The sequence below is a fragment of the Phyllostomus discolor genome, chromosome 6 (genome assembly GCF_004126475.2).
Source record: "Phyllostomus discolor isolate MPI-MPIP mPhyDis1 chromosome 6, mPhyDis1.pri.v3, whole genome shotgun sequence".
Taxonomy (NCBI): domain Eukaryota; kingdom Metazoa; phylum Chordata; class Mammalia; order Chiroptera; family Phyllostomidae; genus Phyllostomus; species Phyllostomus discolor.
Window position 1 is genome coordinate 28,732,146 of NC_040908.2, and position 17,392 is coordinate 28,749,537.

The 17,392-nt window shown below is 54.1% G+C and overlaps 1 protein-coding gene across 1 annotated transcript in view; it reads left to right on the plus strand.

Moving 5' to 3' along the window:
* EPAS1 (endothelial PAS domain protein 1) overlaps nucleotides 1-9,858 on the plus strand; it is a 49,743-nt gene extending 39,885 nt beyond the window's left edge. Inside the window, exons 11-17 of the mRNA XM_036027920.1 lie at nucleotides 1,042-1,229; nucleotides 1,764-1,874; nucleotides 3,382-3,872; nucleotides 4,906-5,032; nucleotides 5,326-5,443; nucleotides 5,772-5,945; nucleotides 7,665-9,858. Coding sequence (XP_035883813.1) covers nucleotides 1,042-1,229; nucleotides 1,764-1,874; nucleotides 3,382-3,872; nucleotides 4,906-5,032; nucleotides 5,326-5,443; nucleotides 5,772-5,945; nucleotides 7,665-7,816 — 1,361 coding nt within the window. The 3' untranslated portion in view covers nucleotides 7,817-9,858. The remainder of the gene's footprint in view (nucleotides 1-1,041; nucleotides 1,230-1,763; nucleotides 1,875-3,381; nucleotides 3,873-4,905; nucleotides 5,033-5,325; nucleotides 5,444-5,771; nucleotides 5,946-7,664) is intronic.
* Nucleotides 9,859-17,392: the final 7,534 nt, after the last annotated feature.

Consider the following 17,392-nt stretch of genomic DNA (forward strand, 5'->3'; position numbering starts at 1 on the left):
CCAGGGATGCCCCTGTTCCTTCCCCGAGTCTCATTAATTGTCTGTTAGTGGCCAGACTCTGTGCTGGGCGCAGAAGGACCACACACACACCTGCCAGGGGTGAGGCCGCTCTACTCCTGAGCTTGAGAAGTGCTGAACCCGGAGGGGTAATGGGGGCTTGCTCCTGAGCAGTCACATCTCCAGCACAGGAGGGCCGGGGGGAGTCTGAGATGAGAGGGGACAGCGAGAGACCCGCCCCATGGCTGCTGGCAGTTTCACAGAGAGGGCAGCTCTCCGACTGCCCCCTAAGGACAGATTGCTTTTTAGGCAGAGGGCCAAAATGAGATAATGTTGGGAGAAAGAATTCCAGACACATGGATGGAGAAAAGGTTCAGGCCCAGATTTGGCCCCCAAAGGCACTACTTCTTTAAACGCGTGCCGGCCCCACGAAGACACGAGTCCGTATAGCCACAGAAACAGCTTTCAGAGCCTCCTGCTCCCGTGCCGGGGGCACTTACTGTGTACCCAGGGGCCCCTTCCTCCCCCCGTGTCCCTGTGTGCGGCCCGCAGCCTCGCCACGGCTGCGGAAGGAACAGGTGCAGCTGCAGTGCCTGCCCTGGTCTGTCTCGGCCCCTGTACACGTGTTCTTGAGAGGCCACGTGAGACTAGCACCTTCAGCAAGTCAAGGGCAGCCCTGGGACAGGAGGGTTGCAGCCTCCCCGCTGTACGGTAGGACTCAGGTGAACTATCCAACTCACCTCTCACAACCTTCTCATCTACATGCTGTTTGCTCTTCAAGGAACCGTGGCTCCGAATACATTAGTCTCTGAAAATTAAATGCTCCAAGAAGGTGTCTTCTTGAAAGGGAGTCTGTACGCTGACTCAGGAGCCCCAGTTGAAGGGCCCTTTGCCACAGCTAAGCCTCAGAGCACGGAGGACCTAGCCCCAGGCATGACTTCCAGACCCTGTGGAGATTTCCCGTGCATCCTTTGGGCTTTCTCTGCCCTGGGGGTGAACCTAGTGGTTGCGGGTGTTAACCAAGCCAGACCCTTATCTCCACAGGGAACCAGAACTTTGAGGAGTCATCAGCCTATGGAGAGACTATCCTGCCCCCCAGCCAGCCATGGGCCGAGGAGCTGAGGAACCACGCTGCCCAGAGCGAGGCCGGGAGCCTGCCCGCCTTCACCATGCCCCAGGCGGCTGCGCCAGAGAACACCAGCCCCAGTGCCACCAACAGCAGCTGCTCCACGGTGAGGCCCCTGGAACGAAGCCACAGAGAGGGTGGGCTCCTCCTTCTAGCTGCTGCCAGGTGGCTGGACGGCCTGGACAGCCTGGACAGAAATACTGCCCTCCTCCTACTCACCTTATCCCAGAGATGGCGACCCTTACCTGCCAAGTAGCCGAGCTGTGTTCTTGTTGCCAGTAGCCAGCCATCCCCGTCCTCACCTAAATAAGTTCCTTGAAGGCAGCGGCTGAGTTGCACGGTTTTGAGCCCCATCCCTGCCTCGTCCCAGCTCAGGGTGCAGAGCCGTGCAGTTCCCCCAGCCCTGCTGGCCATGGCCTTCGGCCCATTCGCTCCTCAAGACAGGCTCGTTTTATGAGACTGAAGTTCAGAGAGTTGATGAATTGACCGAACACACACAGCTTGTAAGGAGTGGCACCTCTACCAGTAGTTGGAATGCAGTTGATCTGTAGGCCCAAGAATGTATTTTTCCTTCCATCTTGGACTTTGGGGAGACTAGTGTCATACCCTTGACATCATCACTCTCCTTCCTGGTCTCCAGCCCGACAGCCCTGAAGACTATTACACATCTCTGAATGATGATCTGAAGATTGAAGTGATTGAGAAGCTCTTTGCCATGGACACAGAGGCGAAGGACCAGTGCAGCCCCCAGGTAGGCAGCCATGAAGGAGACTGGGGTGGCCGTGCCTGCCAGCTACTGCTGGCAAAGGCCCACGTCTGCTCCTGCAGCCTCAGCTCTTTGGGGCCGAGACCAGTGGAGATGCTTGGCCAGGGCCATGGTCCCCGACCGGGTCGAGGGCACGGGGAAGTTGAGCCAGTGGAGAACCCTTCTCCCACTTCCACCCTCTGCTTTACCTGTACCGAGCCCAGCTCCTCCACTTTTAAGTCTCACCTTGTTCACCTCCTCCTGACTCAGTTTTCTCAGTGCCCGTGAAAACCAACACTGAGACTGAACTTGGTTTTAAGGAAGCCCAACATTTAAAAAGGACATCTAGAAGTATAAGCTATTTATAAGCACAGAAAACGATTACTCCCTCCTCCACAAATTTAATCATCTTAGGAGTCTTTGAAACTCTATTTTATTTCAGATACATTTAAAAATGGCATCTGATTCATAAATCTTCATTTACCTGTCACATTTCAGGAAAGCATTTGTTACATAAGGCCAAATGCTCTTGCAAAAGCCGCGTAAGCAGGGCTGAGGTGGGGGGATGGGTGCACGTGTCACAAGACTCAAAGGAAAGTCATCCACTCCTGTGCGTCTTAGCCTGGGTCATTCATTCAAAGTTCCGCCTTGCACCTCCGCTTGTCTGGTTAGGCTGCCCAGACGCTCCCTGTGCCAGCCCTCCCTTCTCTCTCCTCTGAACTCCACTAGGATTCATTACTTAGCACTTGATCATAACAGTCTGCTTCTGTCTTTAACCGTTCGTTTCACTGTAATCGTTAACACCTTAAGCACATTCTCCCCTCCCACTCCAGTGAGGGTGTCATTCTTGGAAGGAGGAAACTCATCTCTGAGTCTGCTTGGGGGCATTCCCTGTGGCGCCCTCTGGGAGCCCGAGGGGCCATCTCTGAGGACTTTGCTGACTGGGGTGAAGGCCGAGCCTGGGGCCTGAGGTCTCTGAGCAGTTGCAGCAGTGCCCTGGCGCTGGCCGTGTGTCCAGTCCTCTGCTGAGGCCCACGAGAAAAGGAGGACAACACTGCCCTCAGCTCTCCAGGAGCCACTGTGTGCAGCACAGGCCTGACTGTCCCCTGAGGACAGTCACCGTGGGCCAGAGGAGGCAGGGATGGTTTTGTGGAAGGGGCTTCCCCGGGCCTCGTGAGAGAAGGTGGGGTTTGGGCAGGTAGAGTGGAGAAAAGAGAGCGTTGGGGTGGGGTGGGGGCGTGACACCAGTGTGGTGTGTGGAGGGATGTCCTCGTGCAGACGGGTGGCACAGGCTGAAGAGGCGACAAACTGCACGGAAAGGCTAGAGGAGGAGTCCAGGGGTCCTGGTGGGCCACAGGGAGCCAACAAAGGCGTCAGAGCAGGGGGCCCCCTGTCGAGCTGTGCCCAGGATGACTGACTCCAGCGGGGAGGCATGAGGGACCGAGAGGGAATAGTGCCGGGGTGCGGCGCCAACTGCTGAGCGCATCTTTGCCTTTGCCCCGTGTCTCCACAGGTGGATTTCAGCGAGCTGGACTTGGAGACGCTGGCACCCTACATCCCCATGGATGGGGAGGACTTCCAGCTGAGTCCCATCTGCCCAGAGGAGAAGCTCTCGCCCGAGAACCCTCAGCTCCTCCCCCAGCAGTGCTTCAGCACCATGACAAACATCTTCCAGCCGCTGGCCCCGATGACTCCTCACGGCCCCTACCTCCTGGACAAGTACCAGCAGCCACTGGAGAGCAAGAAGACAGAGCCTGAGCACCAGCCCCTGTCCTCCATCTTTTATGACGGTGGGAACAAGGCGTCCCTGCCGCCGTGCTGCGGCCAGGCCAGCACTCCCCTCTCCTCTTTGGGGGGCAGATTCAACACACAGTGGCCTCCTGACCCACCATTACCCTTCAGGCCTGCGAAGTGGCCTGTGGCAGATCAGCGCACCGAGGCCCTGGGGGCGTCACCGTTGAGGGCCCCCGTCACCTCGCCTCATCTCTCCATGTTCAAGAAGAGGTACATGGCAGTGGCCCCAGGCCGCTCCAGCCAAGGCTGTGCGGAAAAGGGAGGGACAGATGGGCACCCACAGTGGGAGACCTGGGCCGGGAAAGGCTCGCTGCCCCAGCAACCAGTCCGGCTGCACAGTGACTGAGCCCCGAGTTAGCCCTTCTCGGAAATCCGAGAGCCTAGGCTGCAGAAGCCCCGAGCCCCGGGGGGCCTCTCTCGGGGATGTTTATACCAGGGCTGGAGGGGGCCCAGAGGAGACTGGGGACAGGAAAAGGGAGAGCATCTGGCTGTCCAAGCCTTGAACACCAATGTCTCTCATCGGCGCACCCCTTGGAGTACCTCTCGTTAGAGTTCATTACTGGAGCCACAGAGCACAGTGACCTGAGTAATGATTGTCTCGGTTCCCTCATGGAACCCTGGTTGAGAAAAGTGAAAAGACGCCCCTGCCTCTCTCTGCCTCTCCCTGCCTCTCGGCACCCAGTGTTGCCTTCTAGGTTCTGCCTTCCCCAGCTCCTGCAAGTCCCCAACAAGCCCCATGTCCACCGGCTGGGAGCTCACTGGGTGGGCTAAGGCCAACGGTTGGCTGGCATATGACCTCCAGCCCCCAGGGAATGTTGGTCGTGCTGCCCTGGGGAATGTGCCCTTGACAGAGCAGCGCTCAATGGGAACAGATCAGGCAGGGCGAGAGGGGCCAGAGAGACCCTCCTGAAGACCGATGGCCCCTAGCTGGGCCGCTGCTGAGGCCAGGCCTGGAGGCTGCCTGGGCGCAGCTGGGCGGGTGGGCAGATGTGGAGGGAGGCAGAGGTGACAGGGACCGTTAGCATCCCACCAGGCAGAGGAAACTAGGGAAGGGCCCCAGAGCCACAGCTCGGGCCCTGGGGCCCACACCCTTCCTCTGGGACTCTGCCCTGTGGGCCTCAGAGCCGCCAAGGTCATAAGTCTTAGTTCAGGGAGGGCCCTTGGAAGGCCCTGAGTTCAGGTGAAGGCGCTGGGTGGCATGGGGCTCCAGGCCCCCTCACAGCCACTCTCTTGGGCTTGGCAGGTCTGCGAAGGGCTTCGGGCCTCAAGGCCCAGACGTGATGAGCCCAGCCATGGTCGCCCTCTCCAACAAGCTGAAGCTGAAGCGACAGCTGGAGTACGAGGAGCAAGCCTTCCAAGACATGAGTGGGGTGAGCCATGCCCTGACAGGGGTCGCCTTGGGTTCCCTCCACGGCCCTTGGGGGAGGCTGGGTGGGGAATCGGGCGGAGAGCAGGGATCCAGGCTGCAGGGAGCTCTCACACACTGGGAGGCTGGGCGTGCCAGCCAGGGCAGCAGCGAGGGGCGGGGATGTGGCCTTTCAGAGGGAGGGGGCGCCCGCCTGACTCTGGGCATCGCTGCCCTGAGCCCACCCCACCCCGGACTCAGTTTGAGGGCTTGGTTCTCTGGCCCTCTCCCCTCTACATCTGCCCCTCCCACACCCAGGGGGACCCTCCAGGCGGCAGCCCTTCACATCTGAGGTGGAAAAGGATGAAGATTCTCAGAGGCTGCGGAAACTGCCCTTCGATGCCTGACAAGCAGCTGAATGCCAGCCTCCCGAGTGGTGAGCCGTAGGCCTGGCCCTCCCAGAGTCGGGTCGGGGTGTTTGCTGGCAGAAGGGCTGGGGGCTCAGGGGGCCCATCCTGGTTTTCTTATTCACTCACTACCTGCCTTACCACCCCACCTTCCATGCACCCAACTTTGCCTTTCCAGTCCTGCTCAATGGCAGTCAGAAATCTCTGGGCTTCGAGGTGGGGGCTGGCTCTAATTCTGGTGACTCTGCTGAAGGAAAGGAGGATGCGGGGTGTGGGGGGAGGGGCGGGGGGGGGCTTCACAGCCTCTCCCCTCCACCAGGTCAGCGCTGCCCTCACTCTCCGACATTGATCTTTCAGATGAGTTCACCCAAAACCCCATGAGGGGCTCAAGTCAGCCTCTGAGACACCTGCCGCCGCCACAGCCCCCGGCTGCCCTGAGCCCCGGGGAGAGCGCCAAGAGCAGGTTCCCCCCGCAGTGCTGCGCCTTTCAGTACCCAGACTACAGCCTGCCGTCGGCTCATAAGGCTGCAGGTGGGTGCACTGGGGGCTGAGGCCTCCCTGCCAGGGTCCGGTGGGGGGGGGTGCGGGGGGGGGGGCCACAAGGGCCCGGAGAGGGGCTTTACAAGGTGCAGCTCCCAGCTCAGTGTGGGGGGACATGTTGCCGTGAAAGGCTGCCACTTTGAGAGAGGTAAGCCCTCCTCCCCAGAAGTGATGCAGCAGGAGCTGGAAGGCCGCCTCTCCACGGGGTTTGGAAGGAACTTTCCAAACGATCAGCTGACATCCAAGGCTCTTTCGATCCAAAGAGTTCTCGAGCCTGTGTTTTTGCTCAGTTCTCTGTGTTAACCGAATTTCCCAGTGCCACCATTGGCCTACCGGGGCATCACCCTGAATTCAGGCGGGAGCTGAGCTGAGGACATGCATGGAGATCATGCTGCTGGCGGGGGCTGGGGTGGCCTGGATGGCCATGGGGGAGGCCGTCCTGGATAGTCAGTCACCTGATGCCTGCCTTCTGCCCTGGGCCTTGGTCTGTTACCATCTTGCAAAACATAGATGTCATCACAGAAAGGTCACTCCTTAGCATAAACAAGTTTGAGCCTGTGGTGGAACATACCAGACCCCTGACCAAAAAGAGGGAGTTTCCTCAGCAATGCAGCTTGGGGCAAATCGCTGCTTCGAGCTTCAGAACCCGGAGGGACAGCCCGGGGCTTAAATTCCAGCCCTTCTCTTAACCAGCTGGAGGGCAGAGCAAGCCGGACCTTCCAATGAGAGGTCTGCATTCCAAGTGTTGCGTGCTGGTACAGTTTGTATTCAGTACGCAACAATCAGCACTGTTATGCCTGCTGTGAGCCCAGGCTTTCCCTTGAACCTTAGAAATCAGGGGACTTATTTCTGACAGTATGTAAAAGCAGCAGGGATTAGAAAGGGACAGTGAGCAAGTATCCATTGCGCCTGTGGGGGCTTCAGAGAGGCAGGAGACTGGCCCTCGTCCACAGGGGTGAGGCCCAGTGGGGGAAGCAGGCTCGGACAGTGGGGAGGGGCACTGCACATACACCACCAAGGGAAGGGACGATGGACCCTCACATACAGGGACCCAATGAAGGGCCTCCACGCCCTCCGGGTACCTGGGCCTGCCTTCCAGGCAAGTGGGGTTTGGGTGCTCTGAGATCCCCCTTCGCCCCTCCCTGTAATACGTGTGCATGTGTGCATGAGTGTGTGTGCACACAGCGCATATGCCTGTAGATGTGTGCTGTGTGTGCAGGCAGCAACTGGCTCGAAATTCCCTCCCTCCACTTGGCCCGGCCCCCACCCCCCCACCCCTGCTGCCAGTGCACAGTGGCCACAGGGTCCCAGGCTCTTACTGACGTCTCCACCTTCAAGGCCAAGAAGCCTTCATGGGGGCTCCCTCCACACAACCCCCCCCCCAAAAAATGTCCTCTTGCTGCTGTCTGCACCACACACACTCTCTTCCTTGGGGTTCAGCACCCCACCTAGCAGGCTGGGTCCAGAGACAGACACATTCCCTGCTGGGTCCCCCTGCGAGCACAGAGTCAGGTCACTCAGGTGAGATGCCATCGAAGAAACAGAGTAACAGTAGGGCTGCCCCACCCATACCCCCCGAGGCACGAAAACTGGAAGCACTTCTTGCTCTCTGCACTGGGCCCTTCTCATACCGGGTAGCCTCTTATGGGATAGAGCCTTTTCCGAACGCTTGATTCAGTTTTTACAATGCAGTACCAACCGTTCTTTCAGGTGTGGCAAGCCGGCTGCTCGGGCCCTCGTTTGAGCCCTACCTGCTGCCCGAACTGACCAGATATGACTGTGAGGTGAACGTCCCTGTCCCAGGAAGCTCCACGCTCCTGCAAGGAGGGGAGCTTCTCAGAGCCCTGGACCAGGCCACCTGAACCAGAGCCTCCCCCAGGGCAGGCCCCCCGCACGCCGTCCCGCCAGCGTCACTCTGCGTCTGTTTTTGCAGCTAGGTATTTCTAACACAACCCTTTTTACAAGATGCTCTTACCTGGCAAACTCGCCCAGGTCACCAAGTATGGCCTTTTTCTGCAGATGCTCACTTTACTATCTATATTTTTAAGATACACGATTGTCTGGCCTGTGTTGTATTCTGTCAATGAGAATATTCTTAAATTTTGTAAGATTTCCCTCCCCAACTTCAATCACTTCTAATTTATATTACCCATCAGCCTCTCTCTGTCACACACACGCACAGTATTCATGCTGACAAGTCTGGGGGGTGTGTGTTCCACTGCAGGCGAAGCTCCGCTCCATTTAACTAAAAAGATGCTGTTGTTGTTGCCAAAGAGAAACAAAGTAATTTTGCTTTCAAGCTTGATTCGCGGCCTCCTCACGCTCACGCTCTCGCGGTCCTTCTTTCTTCCTTTAAAACTAATCGCCACACTGTAAATTTCAGTCTTTTAAGCCAACTCTTCACTCCAGTCTTCATGACTTTTGGGGAAAAAAAAGAAATGTGAAGGGCGGACTCCAGTGCATGTGGTTACCTGGGAAAGTTGCCGTGTGGCTTTCCTGAACTGTTTGGTGTTCCCCCCGTTTGGTGGATTATTTTTTAATTATTATTATTCAAAACCATAACTGAGTTTTTTAAAACTTTATACCTGGGTTAAGTGTTTATCATATATATGGGTACTTTGTAATATCTGAAGACTTAGAAATGGAAATGCAATCCTGCTCACACAATCACTTTAAGATTTTTTTAAGCTGTTAATTTTCCTTTTCCTGCTGACACTGCGCAATTCCTCTCTGGTGGCTTTTGCTTTTGGGGTGTGCCATAGCGTGACAAACAATCCAAGAAGCGGAATCATTAGGTGGGAGCGCTGCAGGCTGTCCTCTCCTCGTGTTCTGTGTGCATCGTGTATGTATGTATATATTATTATTGCTGCCGGCGGGGCCTGAGGGCGCGTCACGGGCTAGGGGTGTGGGGGTGGGGCGCATCGAAGGGAGAAGAAGTGCTTTAATTTCCCTTAAGGTCATGTTGCTAGCCCTTCGAGTGCACCGAGCTGTGGGACTCTCATGGGCTCTCACGTGGCACATTTGGGTATTTCCAGAACTACCATGAGATGGCTTAGATGGGAATTCGTGAAAGTAAGCAAGGGTTCAGAAACGGTGCAGTGACCCAGTCCATGTCTCCCCAGCTTACCACCTGGGGGTGCATGGAGCTGAACTGAGAGGGGGTACAGAAAAGGGGGGCAGCTGACCTGACCAGCCCCACCCCGCTGCCCCCTCCTCACACTGCCCTGCAAGACCAAGGTGCAGTGCCCCTCGCTGGCAAGCAGCAGGCAGACTGCGGGGACCGCCCCAGCCTCAAGCCCTCCCCCAGGTCTGCCTGTCACTTGAAGTGACTTGTATAGGTAGGAAGCACTGGAAACAGAGTGTTCTCAGAGCACTTTAACTCACTGGGTAAGAGGGATGATACCTTCGGTTTTTACACACCAGTCATACAAAACTTATCTGTCATGGGTACAATGAAGAAGTTTCTAGAAACACACACCTGAAGTGCAACAGTGTCAACAAGCCTGGATGCACTCTGCCAAAAACAAAACAAAATTTACATTTCAGAAAACTCGTCAGTTACATGAGAAAAATGACCTATTCCCTGTGTTGCCCAAATCACGCGTCAGCAGCACAGCTCCGTCCCCCGCACGGCGACAGGGCCTGAGGGGTCAGTGCCACGACAGTGCTGGCATGGATTCCTGCGTGCGCTGCCTCGGCGGCGGGGGCGTGTTACCCTTGCGGTTTTACTAAAACACTCTGAAAAATATTCCGAGCTTCAATATTAACTTTACCTGTCAACGTAACGAATTCATGTACATTGTTCTTTTGTCGAATTCCTACTGACATTATTGCTATATGGGAGCTTAACTTTATAAGGAAATGTATTTTGACACTGATATCTTATTAAAGTATTCTGATCCTACCACTGCTGGTGGCACTGGTTTCCTGTGGATTTATTGTGGGTTACGGTGGCATAAAGCAAAGCATTTATTCGCTCACCAAACACGGACATGGGCACCCGTCTCCGTGAGACAGCGGAGGCCGGAGGACAGGCTGATGGGGGAGGGAAGAAAGACTAATGTTAATCCCCGGCACCCGCCTGCGACTGGAGGCCAGGTTACACCATCCCTCTTTCTGTCTGTCATGGGGCCCTTTTTGTGCGGGGTGGGGCGGGGGGGGGGGCCAAGGGAAAAAGTCACGTGAGGCAGTGAGAGCCATGCGGGCGTGTGCGTGGCACGTTGCGATGACAGGAAAGCCTGGGCTTGGCAGGCAGAAAGGGCTTCAGTGTGGAGGTGGCGGGGCTCAAGGGGGGACTTCCCAGGTAGGATGTGAATGGGAAGGGCAAAGAAAAAAAGAAAAGAAACCTCAGCCAGGAAGAGCACAGTGAAAGCCCCAAACTGGATGTGGACATGATGGGTTCCCTGATGCAAATTTGCCTTTCCAAGTCATGACCTGCTTGTGACCAGACAGCTATCTCCATGGTGTGATGGGGGGGGGGGGTGCACGGGGCCTGGGGCGGACCCAGCAGCTGCCTCCCGCACACTCATCATGCACTTCGGTCCTAGAACCAGCCGTTCCAGAGCCCTGCACTTCGTTTGCCTAATAGTTCGTTCCACACGGCGCAGCCCTCCTCATTTTCTTAGCTCTCTTGATCCTCAAGCTGAGCGATCCTGGGAACACCCAATTCACAGAAGAAACAGCCAAATTAAGTGGCTTCCCCAGGCCACACCCTGTGGCTGGAAGAGGTGAAACGGAAGCCCAGTCTGAGCCATGCTCCTCTCCCCTCACACCGCTCTGCCGGCTAGGCTGGAGGGAGGGGGTGTATTTTAAGCTAGAACTCTGTTTGCATTGCCAAATAGAACGTTCCTGTCTTTATTACTTTAACCTGTACACCTCCTTCTAGTCCTTTTGCTTTCCTCCTCGCTTCTCTTCCCAAACTTGGTGCCTGGACCTTCAGCCCGGATATTCTGGGCCCTGCCTGGCTCCCACTCCCCTTTGCCTGCTTTCTCAGACTTCCTGAAAACCTCATCTGTTGTTTTTTCTTTTTCTGAAGCTGTTCTGTGAGTGACATCTCAGCTGGGCCTTCAACCGCAGAGTTGCCTCTGAGCGTTGGCGAGTTCAGGACTCCAGTAGGGATGAGCCCATCCTAGGACCTGACAACTTAGGCGGGTGTGGGTCTACTGAGCATCCTTGGCAAGGCCGTCGGCCTTAACCCCCTGCAGATGGTGATTGTGTCCTCCAGCCTCTGGGGTGGAGGGAGTGCACCAAGGCCTTGTCCCCCTTGTCCCCGATGGACTGCAGGAGCTTGGCCTCTAGAAGCACTCTAGCTCAAGACAGGCTCTCCCTGCTTCCTTCATGTTTTGTCTGGAGTAATCCAGTGAAGACAGACTTAGGTGCTCCTGATTTCATATTTTACTTCTCAAAATGCAGGTGGCTTTGGAGTAGGTATGGGCCAACATGGCCAGGTGGGCAGGGAGAGAGGTAGGGCCCCTGTGTAGAATTAACCATTCAGCCACGGGGGGTCTCCTCCTGACTCTAGACAGGTTCTCCCCTAGGCAGGCAAGGCCCCGCAAGGTAAGACACCTTCCTGGCTCGTGCCTGGGTTGGCAGCTGCGGGATGGGAGGTGTCTCCAGGAGGGGGACTCGGACCCAGAGCTGAGGAAGGAGGCTGCCGCACCTGGTGCAGCAGGACCAGCCCTGGCTCCATCGGATCCACACAGGGCAAAAGTTACTCTTCCCTGAGGCATGGTCTCTAATGTGCACTTCAGATTGGGTGGGGTGGGGGGCTGGAACTGCGGGTTTTACTGGAGTTAGCATGTAGGCCCACTGCCTTTACAACATGCAAGATTCAACCGTCCACAGCCTGCTCTCCTCAGCCCTTGCCCGCCCTCTGCTCTCTGCGGAAAAGAGCTTGTATCAGGAGGCCTGTGTACGAGTGATCAGGTTAACTTGGCCCTTCCATCCTTGAGGCAAGAGCAGTGCCAGTAAGATGAGACTGGGTGTATTCTCCTAGATTGACTCAGAATGCTGAAAAGGAGTAGGCACATACCCACGCCTAATTTCTCAACCAGTATACAGGCACCCCCACACACATGGTTCTCACCCCACCACCACCACCACCACCAGCAGCAGCAGCAGCACCACCACAGCCTTGCAGGTCTCCAGCTCCTTCCTTGTTCCTCCCTTGGGGTACTTTCAGTTATTGCACAGTGATCATGATCACAGCACAACCCACATTGCTTCGAAATGTTCCTCTGAACTCAGTGGCCCCTATGGAAACTGTTTGGCCTCTCTGTAACCTTGGTCAAGTCTAAATCAGTTCCTTCACTTCTAGGTTGAACCTTTCTTGGCTTCCCAGGACCCAAGAGAATAGAGTTTTGAAGTACAGATGACCCTTGAACAAGGCAGGGGTCAGGGGCTCTGACCGCCAACACAGTTAAGAATCCACATAGAACTGAAGTCAGGCCTTTGCATATGCAGGTCCCCAACCCAAGATCAAAAACACACACTCCCCCAGCCACTCGCATGCACACACACACTTTTGATGAAGTTGTGCTCTCCCTCTCCAAGAGCTCACCAAGCTAGTGGAGGAAACAAAACTAACCCTGGATAACTCAGAACTCTCGAGATGGAGGCCCATGGTCCCCATTTTCCCAGGCACCCCAGTCTCAGATGTTGTGCTTCCATGTCCCCAAGTATGTACTTTACTTGAGCCAAGGACCCCCACCTTGGATTCAGAAAGCAAGAAACGTACAGATGCAGCCCTCTGTTGCTTTAGGGTAGATTCTGGGTCCTATGGGAGTTTAGAGGCGGCCAGGAGAGACCAGTCTGGGCCTTAGGAGCAGAGAAATCCCTCACCAGAGCTGGGAGGGAAGGGGATTGGAGAGGTGGAGTGGGAGAAGGCGGGGGGAAGATCATTCCAGGAGAAGGGGACAAGGGGGACAAAGGCATGAGGCAGGCTAGGCAGCACGTGCAGGAGAGCCCAGAGAGCAAACAGCGCAGGGAGTTGGGATGGAGGAAGAAGGCAGCAAGGCAGCCTGAGCACTCACAGCACAGGCCTGGAGTCAGACCGAGCTGGGTTCAAATTCTAGCTCTGCAGCTTCTAGTTGTGTAATACTGGGAAAGCCCCTTAGTGTCTGCAAGCCTTTGTCTGCTCTCATGCGAAGGGAGCATAGTAATAGTCCCTACTTCATAGGGTCAAGGCTGAAGATATCAATTTGTGCATCAGCAGTAGACAAGTTGGCCCTGACCAGTGTGGCTCAGTGGGTTGGATGTCATCCTGCAGAGTAAAAGGTCACTGGTTCAATTCCTGGCTGGGGCACATGCCTGTGTTACAGGTTCGGTCCCTGGGTGAAGCACATACAAGAGGCAACCAATTGAAGTTTTTCTGTCACGTGGATGTTTCTCTCCCTCTCTTTCTTCCTCCCCCTCTCTCTAAATAAATTTTTTAAAAAATAGTAGGTAAGTTGTATTTAACTCCATGAGATTGGATGAAACAGACCTCTGAGATAAGGGCATAGACAAAGGGTAGGATCCTAAGCTAGAGCCCTGGTCTGTGTACATGCTGCTACAAGTCACAGGAAGAGCGAAATAAGGAGAAAAAAATGGGCTCTAGGGTTGAGCAACTTGGAGATTAACACTGACCTTGACCCAAGCAGTTGCGGTGGACAGCTGAGGACAGTAGCCTGACAGGAGTGGACTGAGGAATGAGCTGGCCGGGGTGGGGGAAAGAGACCACCACAACATGCAACTTTCCCTGGGAAGGGAAGTGGGGAAGTGGAGTGTAGCGGAAGACAGGGATAAGGGAAGTGTTGTTTCTTTTAACCACTGAATGAATTTTTATCTGAGAGTAATTTCCGATGTACAGAAAAGTCGCAAGAATAGTACAGAGAGCTCCTGCACCCAGTTCTCTCTGCTGCTAACATGACTGTGGTAAACAGTAATGGTTGCCAGAGGAGAGAGGGCTGGGGGGAGGTAAACAGAGGGGGTTAGAAGTACAAACTTGCAGTCATAAAATCAGCAGGTCATAGGGGTTTAATGTACAGCCTAGGGAATAGAGTCAATAATATCATGAAAACTTTGTACCGTGACAGTTACCAGAATTATCATGGGCATTTAGTTGAGTATATAAATGTTGAATAGCTATCTTGTATGCCTGAAGCTAATATAATACTGTGTATTAACTACATTTTAATTTTTTTAAAAAAAGCAAATTCTGAGATTTCAAAGGTGTCTGAAATAACGTGGGGGAGAAGGTCTGAGGAAGTAGGGGACAGAGGACAGTGTCAGGGTTGGAAGGCGGTGGTACAGTGACACCCAGCACAGTGATGGAGGAGGGGTGTGCGCTGGGAACTGAAGTCACTGAAGGAGGAGCGACCGGAGGCCGAGGCTGATAGCTGTGAGGAGAACGAGAAGTTTGATGACACGAGTGGGAGGAAACATGGAGAAGAGGTTTGGAAGTGCTATTGAGAAGCTAAGAGGGTCCCCTCCACTTCCGGCCCTGCCTGGCACCTGCCTGTCACCTGCCCGCAGGAGAGAGAACCCCGCCTCTCCCTGAGGTCAGCAGGGAGCAGGGGCCCTCAGCAGAGGGGGGCTCCAGTTTAAAGGGACAGGAAGGCATGTTCACAAAAGAGAGGAGGATCTAGGAGGTGGCTGATGTCAGAGCTCCAGAGAATGCAGTGGAAGGATCTGGAAGACGGGGAGGGGTAGGAGACGGGAGAGAATGAACTGTCCAGGGACAAGGACCAGGTGGTGACAGAGGACCTGGAAGCCTTGTCTGCCACTGGTGACGGATGTAAAGAGAGTGGAAGGGAGGGAGTATCATCCCAAGGATCTCTCTGAGGTTCAAGCCCTCTGGCTTGAAGCCTCACGGCTGGGGCCAGGCAGAGAGGTACAACAGCTCCCCTGGCATGTCTGTGGGACTTCTAGGCCCCCTTATATCTTACATCACCTGGGGACCCTCATACAAGTGCACTCATTGACTGTAAGGTGGACTGTTGCTTTCTAAGGTAGGTGTGGCAAGGGGGGTGGCTCGCCCTCTCCGCCTGCCAGAATCTTGGGTTTCAACCCCTGTGGCTGCGCCCAGCATTTGCAGGAACAAAAGAAGACAGCTACAGTTGGAGGACCCACTGGCCTGAAACAAAGGGATGTTTTCCCATTCTCATTAGCCTTGTTGAGGCAAGGGCAGCTGAGCATGAACACTGACATCATTTGGGGGCCCTTGCTTAAAGGCCACCGCAAGATTCCAGCTAAAGATTCAAATCCAGATGAGATAGATGACTCAGACAGGCGTAGGCTGGCCCAGAGGGATGTGGGAATCCCAGGGTGTGTGTGTCTGCTCCTGCTGCTTCTTAAATGTGGAGACGCAGCTGTGCTGACCAGGGTGGTCCTTGCCGTGAGGGTCGGTTATGCCCACCACCCCACATATCAATGATCTGAAGGTTCAGCAGCAACTCTGAACCTTTCTGACCTGTGGGACCTGATAGTTCCACAATACCACGGGCTAGGCAGCAACCCCGGTACATTAGGTCTCTCTCTGGACACCAGACTTTCACAGACACATACATGAACAGAAACTTGTTCAACAAAGGTGACTAAAATGGTGATGGGACATGCAATCATGTCATAACAAGAAGCTGAGACAGTCTGTCCAGAAAGAAAGAAGATTAGAGGAACTCAAAAGCCCACCTTCCAATATCTACAAAAGCATAGTGTGCAGAGTTTTTCAGGCGGCCCCACAGGACAGCACTTGGTCCGCAGGCTCGGAAAAAGAGTTCTGCTCCGTGCAAGCACGCTCAAGAGTGAACCTCACCCCTCCCCTGCTGTGCCCGTCTGCTTGCTCAGTGTATCAGGGAGAAGACAGCTTTCCTCTAATCACAACAGAAAGCTATTTAGAGAATGCTACCTAGCAAAGATAAAGAAAAGCTGTAATTTTAAAACTTTGTTCAGATCTTTGTGCAGGTAAAACCTTGCCCGTCTGGCTGGGGTGGCTCAGTGGAGTGAGCACCAGCCTGCCAAGCAAAAGGCCGCTGGTTTGATGTCCAGTCAGGGCACATACCTGGGTTGCAGGCCAGGCCCCCAGTTGGGGTCTTGCAAGAGGCAACCAGTCAATGTTTCTCTCGCCCTCTTCTCCCTCTCTCTAAAAATAAATAAAGTGAAATAAAAAGAATAGCATTCAAAAAAAAAATAACCCTGGCCATCAGACACGGGCAGTCTACAGCACCCAGGATGAGCGGGGAGGAACTAATACTCTCCCTTCTCTGTCAGGGCAGAACAAAGTGCAAACTATGTTGAAGTCAGGCTTTAAAAATGTTTTTCTTAATACACACAACACTGGATGGTCACTAAGAATTACTGCCTCTCTTTGGGGGAGACTGGAGTCGCATGTAAAGTCAGTGAGCACAGCAACTAAGTCAAAAATGACCCTTGAGAACCACCACGGAAGGTGTGCCCAGGCTGGAAACTGGCACCCCCCACCCCCAGTCAGCCCAGCACAGCCAGGTCTTCCTCTAGTGCTGGAATGGCTGTGGTGTCTCTGGACAAGCAGCAGGGGAAACAGTTAGCTTATGTCTAGGGGCCACGTTGTAAAGAAAAGGCAGGCACAACAGGATGCTTGCACCTTGACAGGGTGTGATGACAGACAGCAAGGAAACATCTGACCCACACCCCCTCCCCCATCCTCTCAGGGACATGCAGTCACTTCCTGGAGTGGTCCGGGGGGCCATAGCTACCCACAGTAGGGGGCAGACCCAGATTTTGAGAGACCTGTTAATTGTAGGTGCCCTTGGCACAATGGGTACAAATGACACTTCCCCTCTGTGGTGCTTCATCCCCAAACCTGTAGTACCACTCTAATCACAGGAAAACATCAGGCCAATCCAAATGGAGGGATAGCCTATGAAATACCTTACCAAAACTGCTCCAAACTGTCAAAAGTCATCAACAAGTAAACTTTAATTGTCACAGCCAAGAGGAGCCTAAAGAGACATGATTAAATAGATCATGTGATTTCTTGGGTGGGATAAAAAACAAGGAAATTTGAATAAAGTATGTACTTAGTTAATAAAGATGTATCAGCATTGGCTTATTAATTATAAAAAAACATACCATAGAAATGTACAATATTAATAATAGGGAATGTGGGCATATAGTAAATGGTAATTTTCTGTTATCTTTGCAATTTTTTTGTAAGTTTAAAACTATTGTAAAAAATAATGTGTAATACAAATGTCAGATAAATACAAAGAAATGCAGGGCAGAATGGAGAAAAAAGAAAAGGATAGATAAATGAGTAAATCTAAGTGCATACTGACTGTTAGGACAAAATAACGATAACATTATAAGGTTAAAATAAACGTGAAGTTCAAGCATGTAAACAACAGTGCAAGAGGTGGGAAGGGTGAATGGCATTAAGTGACTTTTAGTCTGCAATGTCTAGGAAGTGCTAAATGTAATAA